General features: G+C 33.9%; 1 protein-coding gene across 10 annotated transcripts in view; it reads left to right on the top strand.

The window, feature by feature from the left end:
• LOC144974958 (plasma membrane calcium-transporting ATPase 4-like) overlaps positions 1-15,000 on the top strand; it is a 242,006-nt gene that overhangs the window by 210,343 nt on the left and 16,663 nt on the right. For 4 of the 10 annotated variants that reach the window (XM_078918506.1, XM_078918508.1, XM_078918509.1 and 1 more), the window contains one exon: positions 11,279-12,661. The exons of 3 other annotated variants lie outside the window; for them this stretch is intronic. In XM_078918506.1, coding sequence (XP_078774632.1) covers positions 11,279-11,506 — 228 coding nt within the window. In that variant the 3' untranslated portion in view covers positions 11,507-12,661. Of the gene's footprint in view, positions 1-5,187; positions 5,277-11,278; positions 12,662-15,000 lie in introns of those variants that run through there. 3 more of the 10 variants (XM_078918514.1, XM_078918515.1, XM_078918516.1) reach the window with 1 other exon arrangement.

Here is a 15,000-nt window from a genome sequence, read left to right on the forward strand (position 1 = left end):
GGCTTGTGGTGGGGTGGGGTTACCTGATGGCTGAACGGTGAGTCTCACCTTTGGTTAAATGAATGGCCACTTCAAACCCCAATGGAAATAGTTCAATTTTCTTTCTCTTTTATTCAAGACCACAAGAGGTTTCAAGGCTGGTTTGATCTTGTTGAAATCCAGCCATCAACTAATGGCTCCTCTCTGAATGTTCTTATTTACATTGGGTTGTTATTGAATTATTGAGAAATGTCCACCCGTTGTACAGATCTATTATACAGAAAGGCGATGTTAGGGAGGGGAGAACGAGTGGAGAACATTGATTTGATGAGACAGGGTTGATAAATAAGGTTCAGTTTGTTATAGCATGTTTGTTTTCGACAGCAGGTGCAAGGTAAAGAAATTTAAAGAACACATAGAATCTTAGTCCCAAACCTTTCTCTCTATTTTCCACATAGTCACCATTTTAAACCTTTCAGAACTGCCAACGTTGAACAAGTTGGCATATACTGTCCTTGAAGAATTCAGATGCCTTTTCCACGGCATCAACATTGAACATCTGCCACAACATCTGTATCACTGTCAATGGTTTCCTTTCAGATACTTCTCGAGCTGGGGGAATAAGAAATAGATGGGACAAGATCCAGACTATTTGCTGGATATTGTAAAGTTGGAAATTTCAACCACATTTAGACATCTTAAGTTTGAAGACTAATGTCGTTGTCAAGCTGCAGTCTTGAGTCTCTGCACATTGAACCCGCAACAGTTGATCTTTAAGAGCTGGAAGAGTTAAAACATATTGATATGAGTTAACTATTTTTCCTTGCTCTAGAAATTCCATGTAAACTACATCCTACATGTCTCCGATAATGGTACAAGGTATCTTTCTTGCATATTCTTGGAGGGGGAGAGGTTTTTTGCCTACACAGGATTGACTGCAGTTTGGTTTCTGGGTCATAGTGATGCACCCAAGATTCGTCGCCAGTTCTATTGTTTTGTTGGTTTTGTTTTGTTTTGGTTTTTTTTTGGGTTTTTTTTTTTTTTTGGGGGGGGGGGGGGGGGTTTCAGGAGTACCTCACCTTTTTCATCATACTGATTAAAAAATTGGGTACAAATTTCTTCTCTTTAAGAGTTTTTATCTGTGGTCTGTTGTCTTTGAACCCATCACGCAGAAACCTTTTGGTAGCCCAGGATATATGCCACGAGAAAGTGCTCTGGTTTCTTTGGAAGCCACACTTTGTTAGCAATTTCTTTTGTTTGAACCTTTGATTTGCCCTCATTATACTGTCAAGTTCTTGATGATTTTTATTGGATACAAGGAAGTAGCCTAACCAGATGCTTGCGACATTGGACCCTGTGAGGGCCTCTCCTCTAAATAGTCGTCCCCATTTTCCAACTACACTATCAGAAATACCATTGTCACCATAAACAGTCTTCATTCTCTTATGAATGTTTACAGCAGAACATCCTTAATGTATTAAATAACAGAGCACTATTCTCATCCACTGAAGTGAGTTACCAGGTTAGTAATGTCATTGAATCATGAGCACAGATGACGTCACACAAATTTGTTCATAAGGCTAAGTAAAGCCAATTGGTTTGAGAGTGTCTGTGTGGAGTTTCAGGTTGATGCAATAAGTTTTGTTTGAGTTATTGGCAAACGGAACTTATTTATCAGAATATCAGACTTATTTATTGTATTTATCCACTTCTGTTTTTAATTTTTCTCTGATTTATTCTTCTCTCCTCTGTTTTCTTTAAATTATTATTATTAATCTAATTTAAGGGAGTGTTCAGACTGTGATAATGGCAAATCAGAATGTCTTCTTTTTCTTCTTCTTTATTTGTTGTTATTTGTTACCAACCAAATTTGACATTATTGAGAGTAACAAAAGTAATTTTATTTGATATTGTGGAAAGTGATTGACATAGATGCACATTCAGCACATTGATGAAAACCAGTCTTATATGAATCAACGGATTTTGAGAATATCCTCCAATTCTATTCACACTGGGTCATCCATTATACACTATTTTGCGATGTTGTGGTCCATTTTCGCTCCCTTTTGTCATCCACGCCTTTTCTTTCTTTTTTTTTAAATTTTAATTTCGATCATAGATCTTTGACTATCCGCTATTAGGATTAGATATAGGAATGTCTGTTACCCCAATCCTCACTAGAGATTTTTAAAAAAATTTTAATAGTTTATTCCAACTTCCTCTCCTTTGTTTTTACTGCACCATGACACCCCTTTGTCTTTTCCTTATTTCACAAAGTTTAATAAAAATGTTCACTCAATTTCTTGATTCAAAAAATAAAAACTTTATGCCCTCAAAATCTAACAAAATAGCTATCAAAATGATAGACAGTTCGCGACAACAAAAAATGAGAATCACTAATGTCCATTTTGATTGCTATATTTCAAAATTTTGTTTATGATTTGCCAATATAATAGATTTGGGACTAAATACGATATCATATTGAATTCTAAAGATGATGCTGTTTTCATGGAGACAGCTTGCTATGCGGTAATGTTGAGAAAAATTGGTTTTGAATGTATGACTCATGGCATCTTAGAAAATCTCAGTTAAAGCCTTCGTTTCATGAATTGCTTTAAACCTGTATGGTTTTTATGTTGTCTTTGAGGTTTTCCAAGTGTTATTTATAGGGGTTTTAATCCAGTATTTAGCACCGTTTTTACAGAACTAATACAGTTGTGTTGAAATTTGCTTTAAAATTGGGTATGCGCAGTATTTTAGATCATTTATCTACTAAAATATCTCCAATGTTCCTTAATCATTGGTATAAAAATCTCTGTAGAATGTGTACAGATCGTTAAATTGACCTATTATATCTAAACTTGCACAATGGCATTGTGATTAAAGATCAGACCAGATTTATAAATGTGATTTTGTATTATCTTTGGGGCGTTTGCATTTATATATGTGATTTGTTACTATCTTTGTGATGTATGCATTTATATATGTGATTTGGTACTATCTTTGGGGCGTTCGCAAAGCAGATGTATAGTGATTTAAACAAAAGCTCTTAATGTATTAGAATAGGGCTGCTTTGAGGTCTCTTCCGGTTGCCCCCCCCCCCCCCCCCCCCCCCCCCCCCCCGCCCAAAAAAAAAAAAACCCACTGAACATACCTTTGTTGTTTTGGAAGTTTTTTAGTCTTATAATTGACCCAGGTTTCGAAATTGCCGTTCAGTTTTTCCTTTATAATGGACCTATCCCAGAAAAATTGCCAGTGAACTCAGTTCAATTTTTCCCTTAAAAATGGTATAACAATGCAAAAGATTAGATTTTCGCACATATCGGATTCTCTCAATAATACCTATAATAACCTTATATATGGTTAAAAGAGGAATATTTGGCCTTACAGAAAATATTTATGATTTTACAACTCTTTCATTGTAGAGATTCACTTTATGCTGACATCAATCAACGTCAATGTCGTCAATTTATGCTTAACTTTTTTTTTTTTACATATTTCCTGATATATATACCAAACCATTTTTGCAGTCCGTCAAAAAGTCCAGGCACTATTGGCATTTAAATTCAAAGGAAAAATTCTCATTTTTTGTTATTGCGAAGTGTAAATAATGATCCTTTCTTCTCTATCTTCCTATAAATCAATCTCTTCTTTTCTTCTTCTTCTTCTTCTTCTTCTTCTTCTTCTTCTTCTTCTTCTTCTTCTTCTTCTTCTTCTTCTTCTTCTTCTTCTTCTTCTTCTTCTTCTTCTATCATCATCATCATCTTCTCTTCTTCTTCTTCTTCTTCTTCTTCTCTTCTTCTTTTTCTTCTTCTTTCTTCTTTTCTTCTTCTTCTTCTTCTTCTTCTTCTTCTTCTTCTTCTTCTTCTTCTTCTTCTTCTTCTTCTTCTTCTTCTTCTTTCTTCTTCTTCTTCTTCTTCTTCTTCTTCTTCTTCTTCTTCTTCTTCTTCTTCTTCTTCTTCTTCTTCTTCTTCTTCTTCTTCTTCTTCTTCTTCTTCTTCTTCTTCTTCTTCTTCTTCTTCTTCTTCTTCTTCTTCTTCTTCTTCTTCTTCTTCCTCTTATTCTTCTTCTTCTTTTTCTTCTTCTTCTTCTTTCATCATCATCATCATCATCATCATCATCATCTTCTTCTTCTTCTTCTTCTTCTTCTTCTTCTCTTTTTTTTCTCCTCCCACTCCTCATCCTCTTTCTCCTTTACCTCCTTCCTCTTCAGCCTTTGACATCCTCCTCCACCTTTTCCTGTCCTTTTACTAACGTACGTTGCTGATCCATCCACCTGCCTATCTATATACCCGTCATCGACAGTGACACTACTTTCATTCAAACTGACTCTTATTCCCAACGTAACGGCAATAAACTGGAGGAAGTCCAGGAAGTTCTCTAGTTCAGGGAAACATGGCAAGGTTTGTTTGCATTGACTCTGATATTAGTAGGATGTAACATTGGGCAACTAAATTGGAAATTTTTGGAGGAATGCAGAAAAACAACCAATTGATAATTTTTCACAAAACAATTTATGTGAAAGATATAAATTCATATGATACACTCACATTCAAAGAATAGTCAAGAAACAGCGAAATCATACAGCTACACAAAATCTTGGCATATAATATATTGAATCAAATATATTGCCACAAATGGATTAAAGCTGGAGATGCAGATAAGAGGTCTCTCCAAAGATTTACAGCCTCAACACTTCTGTTATTAATATATAATTTTTAAACAATGGAATATCCTATACATACACGACCACAATCAAGTGATTAGTGACAATGAAGGTCACTGGCTCTTTTAGCTCAGACCAATCACAAGTAATCTTTGCTGTTATTCACACCTTTGTCATATTCTCTTGCCCATTAGTTCTCATCCATGCACCATTTTACACTTTGGTTTGATTTGGTTTTATTTTGTTTCTTTCCTTTTTTCCAATGCCTATATGATGTACGAACTGTATTAGAATTTTGTATCCAGCTGTCTGTTCTATTTCTAGATGGTAAATACATGTAAATACGCAGTCAAAAATTTGGCAATTATTTATCCATGTTTTGAAAAGGATAGATAAAATATGACCACAAATAGTCAGTGAGAGTGAGAGCGAAGTGGATGATGCGAAAAGAGAGGGGAAATGTGTGTTTTGCTATATGTTGTGTTTTGTTTGGTTGTGTCTCCGTGTTTAACTTTCCTCTTCTACACCAAACATTCCTTCAGAGCTTTAAGCTGTACGAGTTCAATGAGCCCATGGAGCGGGCCTAAGGCAGGAAGTTGCTGCCAAGGGGTTTGCTGAGGTTCGGGATAGGGTGAGTCCTCACTGGTGGCTTTCTGTTTGCCATCATGCCGGCCTTCTTCTTCGTGTTATTACAACAACTCTTTGTTGATGTGTTGTTTGTGGTCTGATTTTTTTTAAAGTTTCCTTTTTTGTTGTTGGAAAGTTTGCCTGTCATGAATATTACATGTATGATATTTATTTATTTATTATTTTTATGTTTCATATTTTACTTTCTTTTAAACGAGAACAGTTAAAATTTCTTAAGATTCGAATGGTTTACTGAGTTTTGTTTTCTTTTTAAAGAAAGTATGAGAGCTTGTTTTTCCTGTACTCTTTAATTTCATGTATTTTAGTCCATTTTTTTTCTCCCTTGCATTCCGAATTTTCTTCAGTTGTTACCCCCACTTTGATTTAAAAGTCTTTCATTTCGTAATTGTGATCAATTCGGACAATTGTGTACCTTTTTTATTCCTGTCAAATTGGCTGTATGGATAATCTCTTTGATTCCTCACACCAAATGTGTTAGTTGTTCTGTTGGAATGCGTGTGCCTTGCTAGTGATATGAATGGAGGTCAGTGTAAGTATTTGGCTCTGCGTTGCATGGAGTTATTGCCTGCCCATCCTGTAGACAGAGAACATTTTTAAATATTCTTTTCTCCTCTTTATCTTAATTATGAAAATTATGTTTTGTTTTTTGGGGGTTTTTTTTTTGTTTTTTTTGTTTCGTTTTGTTAAAAATTATTTCTTGAAATTATAATGACCTTACTAAATTGTATTTCTATGTTCTCATTTAAAGCATTAGTTCTCTTTTAACTTTTTATTACAGAATACAAGAGTTACAAATTAAAGTAGCCTTCAATTCTTTGCTTTCCCTCGCATAGATAAAGCATCCATTCAATTTTTTCATGCTGTTGACGTCAATGGTTGCTGATGTGATAACCAGTTGATATTACTATTTATACTGTAGTTGTTGTACAACATGTACTAGTATAATGTACAGGAAGGTCAGCAGACCTGACATTGCATGAACAATTGAATAGGCTAGAGGTGGTCAGTGGCGTGACTAGCTATCATTGTCAGATTAGCCAGGTAGTGAAAAAAAAAGTTAGGTTGTTAAGAGACTGTTTTAAACGATTTAAATATATTAATCGTATGAATTATAGGAATCTAATGTATTTAATCCTAACGGAGTTTAGATAAGAACCACCCATTTAATTACTTGAATTGCAAAGTTCTTCATCGACATAATTAATTATGGGTTAACAAATACATGATTTGTGCGTTTTTATCCAATTATTCATTCGGCTCAAGAAAGGGTTTGGTCCGATATCTTCAATTTGATTTCATGTTTTTAAAAGAAATGTCTAGCTCCCTTTCTGTGTTCGATGGTGGGACTGTGAGAGTTACTGACTGGCTATCACATATAATATGAACTGCACTTCTCTAATCTTATAATTTGTCATTTCATCTACATCTCATTTCCCTACTGTTGATATTCTTATCTATGTTTATTTTTATTTTTTTCTGTTTTCCACACTATCCTATCCCGCTATGACATTTCTGTATTTCTACAATGTACCCTTCTTAAAACCTCAATCTTCCTGTGTAGTTAATGTTGCTGGCTGTTATGTTGTTTCTGCGCTCGATCATCGCAACATACTGTTATGTCTTTGTGTATTTTTTAAAAATATACTAGTTGTATAAACGAATGGTACCAAAACTCAGGGATGGGGATCTTGATGAGTTTTTCACTTTTGTTGATTTTTTTTTCAGCCTTCTGATTTTTTTTTTTTCTGTTTTTGTTTTTTAAAGGGAAGAAGTATCTGTTTAGTGCCCCAGTAGCTTACTCAGCTTCTTTACTATTTTTATTTTTTTGAAGAGGGGGGGGGGGGGGGTAAATCTTTCTCAAACCTCATCCCTGAATAATGTAGCAATGCAATATTTTTCAAAGATGACTATTTTATTAAAACTGTTCATTAAATGAACAGGAACATGTATGGTGTGTATATACAAATATGTGTGTGTTTGTCAACTTGTTGTGTATATTTAATTAATTACCATATGTCTGTAATTGTATTTTATTTTTCCTTTTGACAAGTCATCATTTCAGTCCGAATGCCTGAAAGTTGTACCATTTATATTATTAAGATCTAAACTTTTAGTTCTATGGTTTGCAATTGTAAAGTCTATCATACAAGATTATCTTCTTCTCCGATACTTGTACTTATCTTATACTTTTATCCATTATTTCTGTTATAAACGAAAACAAAATGATTAATCATTAGCAAATTACTTTCAAAGAATCGTCTCAAACTATTATTATCATTATTATTATTATTATTATTATTATTATTATTATTATTATTATTATTATTATTATTATTATTATTATTATTATTCATCTCTAATAACACCAACATTAATATTTCTGCCACCAATAATGCTATCCTACAGCCGTCATCATTATTGCTATCGTTACTACCATCAATATCCCCCCTGTGGGCTGTCTATATTTTTAAGTGTCCTTGAGTTTCAAGCATTTAAAGCTAGAAAAGCGTTCTATAATCTCTCTCTCTCTCTCTCTCTCTCTCTCTCTCTCTCTCTCTCTCTCTCTCTCTCTCTCTCTCTCTCTCTCTCTCTCTCTCTCTCTCTCTCTCTCTCTCTCTCTCTCTCTCTCTCTCTCTCATTAGGAATCCAAAATGATGGACGTCACCACCTATAGCCATGTCAATGTGTCTTTTCTCTTATTAATGTCCATGGATATATGTTTAATGAGATTGTCATCAAACAACTTTTTTAAAAATTACCAATGATATCAGCAAATATTGTCAGTGCAATAAATTGCATATTTTCCATGTATATGATGGCTTTATGTTGCTCTCATTACTCTAAAGACCTCAGTCCGGAGGTAAAAGTAATAATCGGTTCCTCATGCTGTTTTTTTTACATCCTTTTCCTCAAAATAGTAATTAATGATATCAAGTCTGCACATAAATATACTTTGTTATGTCAAAACATCAAGCCTCTACTTACAGTGGAATAAAAAAGTTAACGAAAAAACTCTTATTAAAAGAATTTCTATCTGTCAGGAATAAAATAATCATAATTTGCTTTAGGTGTCATTTGGAATTCTGACCGTATTCTCAAGGTTGTATTTCAATTTTGAGCTCAGTAGAAATTTCAAAGGCAAGAATCTGACAGTGTCTCATGTCTTGTCCAAGAACAGCGACAATTATAATTATGTAAAATAGTTGTCTCCAGTTGTCTGATTAAATATTCTTTTTGTTTTAATTCATTTGTCATATCATCTTTGAGTGTTAGACACATCAGTGTTGCATTTTTACATGTCGTTGCTTGCAAAACTTTGCAACATAATTTATGGAATTGTTTGAACAATTTTACATTAACTTGGTGATAACTGTTTAAAAAGTCCATCTTGATAAGTGATAAGCATTGATATTGAATTACTGTCAGACTAAGTATTTGTCAATCGAAAGTCGCGCAACCCTTACGCCCAACACCCGATGATAAATATTATATAGGGGGAGTATTGCAAAAGAAGTGGCGAAATTTTTCAAAGAAAGCTTGTTTTATTTGTGGAAAGTTTAAGATTCCAATTTTTACCGGAAGTTGTCATTTCTCGCACAGATATATCTGTTAATAGAGATTTTGATTCCTTTTGAGTGGTTGATGCAAAATATGCTCGTGGCTTCTGTGACATTGCGAAACTATCTACTGTTGAATAGCAGTGCTTGGTTTAAGAAATGGGGGGCATAATGCACCAGTGTACTTCATCACCCGTTAACATTTATCACATACGGGAACTGAAATCACACAGCACTTGTTACATGTGGTGTGATTTCATTCGTTCCAAATAAGAAAATGTTATAAGAGATGGAAATGAAATATAGCCCCAGTGCTCTGGAAGCACACTTTTCCTGGCAAACAGCTGTAACCATTCCAACAATCACGGGACAAGAAGAAATCGGTGATCAATCAGCTCATCCCAATGGTTGGTGGGCTGATCTTCCTCCAGCCTCTTCCATCCACCCGTCCATTCATCCAGGTCTCTTGTCATCAAAAGTAAGAGTTATGTTGGTCATGGTTGGCCTTCTTGGTGTTCTCTCCTCAACTTGTTGCAGTCGTTGTTTCTAATCCATGTTATTTTTTTTTCTCTCTTTTGATGTATGATTGATCATTGTAATGTTGTCTATGGACAGCACAGCACAGCTACCAGCACTTTGATCACCGTTGCCGCCATTACCATCACCACCAGATTCACAATCATTGTCATTGCACCGTTAGCATCTTTGCAGAGATGTTTTGTGGAGTCTTTCTTTTTTTTTTTTTTTTTGTTTGAGTTTTACAAAACATAGTTTATGTGTCATTCCGTGGCAGTCATTCTTATTCACTGCAAAATCTTCTGCTTTCTGAATGTTTTCTGTCTTGTAAAGTTACTTTTCATCATCATCACATATCCATCATCATAATCAGAATCATTACCATCATCATCTGTCATCATCAACATTGCCCTCATCCATCACCATCAAAACGTTTGTGATCACCAGCATTTGTGTTTTGCACAAAATATGATGTTTACCACATGGTTTAATAATTAAAGGATAGATATTTCTGTGTTATTTTGATCTTGGATGTGATTTGTTTGGATTCATCATTGATATTTCATCACCGTGCCAATCTAGGTGTTATCATTTTTGTCTAACCTCACCCCCCCCCCCCCCCCCCCCATATTCCTCTTCTTAGTTGTAATTAGTTAGACTGCTTTTCCCTCTACACTCTGCTTGCACCTATTCTCTCTCTCTCTAACCCTAATATCTCTCTCTCTCTAACCCTAATATCTCTCTCTCTCTCTCTCTCTCTCTCTCTCTCTCTCTCTCTCTCTCTCTCTCTCTCTCTCTCTCTCTCTCTCTCTCTCTCTCTCCCCCTCCCCCTCTATGTCTTTTCTCCACCCCCACCACTCCCGGAAAAAAACAAAAAACAACTGTTTCCTCCCATCTCCCCAAAATTGTCATCCTTTCTTTTTTTTCTCTCTCTCATTTGCAATTATTTTTAAGATCTTTGGGTTTTATCAAATCCATACAACATCAGATTAACTTCTCCCTCCCCTTCTCTGTTTCTATCGTAGCCCCCATTTCTAACTCATAAAGTTTAATTTACAAAAGGACAAATACATGTTTCTTTGCTGTTAGGTTTTTTTCCCAATACATTAAAAATCAAGAAAAAAGACAAAGTTTAATGCTCTTGAATCAGCAAAGACAAAAAATGTGAATGTTTTTGGTATTCTTTTAATCTTCAGTATGGACGATGTTTTTTGTATGAGTGTGAAATTATAGAAATGGACTTTAATTTACAATATCTGCATCATTTTTTAAATTTTGATTCAAATGCAAAATTACGATCATATCCATTAGACTTATGAATATTTTATTTATCTTTTTTAAATGTTTTGCTCCGAGATGCAAGCATTGAAACTCAAGGCATTCTCAACTTCTGCGATTCCTCTTTAAACAACCGTCACCTGCCTTTCATTTATTTTCCTTTTTTTAAAGATTTCTTCACATAAAGATTTGTTATTCTAATTTCAGTTTCTAAAATGATTCTGTTTTAAATTTTGAGAATAGCTTATCAAGTTTCATCCTTAATTTCTTTTTTAACAGGTAAGGATCCTCTGCATCCTCTGCCTTCCATTTTCGTTCTCTGCCTTTCTAAAAAAAAAAAAAATTAATTTAATTGATATCGGTGTTTGATGTCATTGCCATTACACATACACTTTATTTGATGACATCACTTCCTGTCTTGTTTTTTTTTTTATGCATTTGAAATCAGAATATTGTTTCTTCTGCTTTTTAGGGGTGGGGGTGGGGGAAGGTGGAGGGTTCTGATTATTTTTATTTTTATACATCATTTTGTTCACCTGATCTCAACAAGTTTGAAACTTGAAAAGAAGTTGCCCCACTTGCCTGTGTTTCCCTGCATTTGTTTTTGGTTTTCTTTTTTCATTTTTTCTTCCAGATTCGTGTAATTAACGCTTTCCGCATGTCGCTTGATACCCGCTACGAGACGCGTAGCATGAGCTCTTTGCATAGCCTTCACTCTGTGCAAAACATTAACAGGGGAGGCGGTAGGAATCGACCCTACCACCAGTCGTCTTTGGAGGTGGAAGGTGTCAACTTGAACGTCTCAGGAATATCTTACTCAGCCACCTCACCTGGACGGTTTACAGACACCACCGCCATTTGATTCTCCCCTCCTCATCTACCATCATAATTATTAACTACATAGACACTCACTAGACACTATTACAATTACTATCTACCAGCCATTGTATTACAACTTGATACAACATTATGGATTATGATTTTTGCATGTTATTCTTAAAATTAATCCTCCCCCAAAATCACACGTGTAATAACATAATGCTATGCCTGAATGTGACTGGAATCGTTCCCTCCACCCTTTCTGATTTTTATGTCATGGAAATCAAATAACCTTGGTGTTCAATGTAATTACCATGTACGATTTAGAATGTGTCAATAAACACTTTCTTTAAAGATTAGGAGTGTTTGTGTGTGTGTGTGTGTGTGTGTGTGTGTGTGTGTGTGTGTGTGTGTATGTGTGTGTATGTGATTGAAGTGGCTCACTTCAACTGGTTTTTTGTTGTTGTCATGTTTTGGTTACTTTGCGATCACAGAGTTCATACTTATAAAATTGAATGAAATTGTCCTGGCCTTTGCTGTCTCAAATTATTCTAGATAAGAATAGTAATTTAAACACGTTATGCTACCCACATTTATGTCAGGGACTTTCATGGAATATTGTCTTCAATGTAAGACAACTCGACACAGCCATGATATTGCTGGAAATTTTGTCTGACAACTAAAAGTCCCATCAACAAATGGACCAGCACTTTTTTTTTTTCTTTTTTTTTTTGAAATGTTGTTCATTACTGAAAGACAGTGAAATCTTATATTCAAGTTGATAGCGAAAACATCACTTTCCTTAAAAAGCAAAAGGTGGTGATTTTAAAGAATCAATATACAAGGACAAAAATGTGCCCATAGATGCATACCTCAGGTCATGGAACATTTGACTATTTCCAAAACTGGAGGAAAGGGGGAATTACTACTATGACACATTCCTTCAACAATTCATAGACTACAGAAGCTATAATCATCTCTTTAGACAGTGCATCATCATCACAGATTACATACTCAGCAATGATTTTCAAGTAAAAGCAACTTACGCCATATATGACATAATAGACTATCGACAGCAAAACTTTATAAAAGAGTTCAGATCCAATCAGAGTTCTTAAGGCTTAAATTCTGTAATGAACTTTTTATCATCCTGGACTGTGTCCTGCTCAGGTCTAAACACTAAACCCGTGTCCCAACCAAAGGGTTTTAAGTAATTATAACAGTCTGCTTCAAGCTACAGAATTCAGGATCACCCATGTGCTCAGGCTCAACAGGTCTTTTCTTTTCCTGTTACAAAGTATGACTTGGGTTTCTTTTTTAAATGCGCCACTTTCACTTTAAAAGAAGTAAAACATTGTGACATATGCACATTTTTCTGTTATCCTCAAGTGTGTGAGTGTGTGTGTGTGTGTTTGTTTGTTTTTGTGTGTGAATATTTAGGGGGTTTTTTTGTTTGTTTTTTTTAAAGAATATTTAGTTGATTTTGTATGTTAAGTTTTTTATTTGTTTGTTTTGAATTTGGAGGAGAGGGAATTCTTCAAATCAGGCATGGCATTATGTTTGTGTCACACATTTATATACACACATACATATATATATATATATATATATGATAAGGTTGAGAGATTCATTTAGAAAATGGTATATTCAGATATAGTGTGTTGCGATACATGTGGGTACTTTAAAAAGTATGAATGATGTGAAATTGCCATATTGGAATCTGCATTCATTTCACTCATGCAAAGTTATAAATGCCATGAAATGATGAGCACCTCAGTTGTTTTTATTTTCCATATTATAATCCAAATAATCATTACCAACTTGAATATATTTATCACAGCCTGACTGGTTTAATATGAATCTAATAACGTATTCTGTGTAGTTATTATGATAATAATGATAAATAATAATAATGATAATAATAATAATAATAATAATAATAATAATTATGATAATAAACATCTGAGGATAAAGATGTGATTTAACATAATATTTGAATATCATCTAATCCCAGTTATCCCGCTGTAGCTATACTAAATACAAAGATATATGATTGTGTATTTGCTTGTCAATTAATTCTAGCCAACAAATGTTCTGGTTTGTTTTTTGTAAATTCGTTGAGAGAGAGAGACTGTGTGAGTGTGTATGTGTGTGTTGTTGCATTAGGTGTGAAATTCAATGGTTACATGTGACTTTGTGAAATACTTGTTGAAACTGTTCATATATTTAAAAACTAAAGCAAAATTAACGGGTGTCGTTATAAACTGGATAAACATGTTTAAAACATTGGGTGTGTATTGTGATGAAAAGTATCAAATACAAATTTCATATAAATTTTTACCATGGCTATTATACAAAGTCACATTTTACGTAGAATTTGAATGTATTAAGACATCTTTTTTCAAAGTGTTAATTTATGAAAACCTAATACAAAACCAATGATTTTGAAAAACAACAATGTTTTTGTAAAGCCAACGATTCTGCAAAATGCTTATGCTGTAATTTTGTGATAAAGCAAAGAGTGGTGGGGTGGTTCCTTTTTTTTTTTTTGTGGATCACTCTAATGTGTCATTCATTTTCTTTCATATCTTCAACACATTATTTTTATTATCTAAATACAAATGATCCTGTTGATGAAAGGCTATGGAAACAACTATTTCATACATCATATGTTCATTTCTGTTAGGAAATTTGCCTTCTCTCAGTTTGAATTCTTTCCTGTGAAGACATTATGAAAATGTTGAAAGATTATAGAGGCGATCAATAGGTGTGTGATAAGTTGGTAAAACTGATTTCCGATCAACTTATCGATATCATTTTTGTATTTTTTTGATTATTCTGTTTAAAACTTTTCACTTATTATGATTTTGTTTTTGCTCTTTTATTATGTGCAGACTAAGCGAAAATACAATATGAAAATTAAGCAGAGAAAGTTCCCAAAATACTAATTTTTTATTTTTTATTTCTTCCAAATTCTAAAAATGGAACAATACACAAGTGTCTGAAGTTGATTACAACAGTTTACATGCAATTGTTTAAAAGCTGAACCAAAACTAATAGTTTCAATCTTGACTTTATTGAAACCTTGAATAGAGATACGGTACAACAGCAAACTTGAAGCTATAAAGAATCACTAGATTTAATTAAACCTTAAGTTTGATCATGGAATACTTATTATTTTAAAAGGGATTGAATTCTTTATGTAATATTTAACATTCCTTTATGTGTGTTGTAGGTGTGTATGTATGTGGGATTGGTAGGTGGGTGTATTGTGAATGTGTGTGTGTGTGTGTTTTGTGTGATTGAGGGGGGGGGGGGGGGGTCATGGTATCTAAACAAACATTTAGGAGTGTTTATGGTCGTTTGTTGTTTTTTTAAATATGTTGAGGATTGATGGATGAAATTGTCACATTTTAAAACATTTTGTTTTCGATTTTCTCGATTCTCATTGGTATTTATTCGTTTTCAATTTTCATCCCTGTGTAGTTTTTGTTGTTTTTGTTTGGTTTTTTTGTTTGGTTTTTTTTTTTTTGGTTT

The sequence above is a fragment of the Berghia stephanieae genome, chromosome 6 (genome assembly GCF_034508935.2).
Source record: "Berghia stephanieae isolate SIO BIC M18660-M18661 chromosome 6, UCSD_Bste_1.3, whole genome shotgun sequence".
Taxonomy (NCBI): domain Eukaryota; kingdom Metazoa; phylum Mollusca; class Gastropoda; order Nudibranchia; family Aeolidiidae; genus Berghia; species Berghia stephanieae.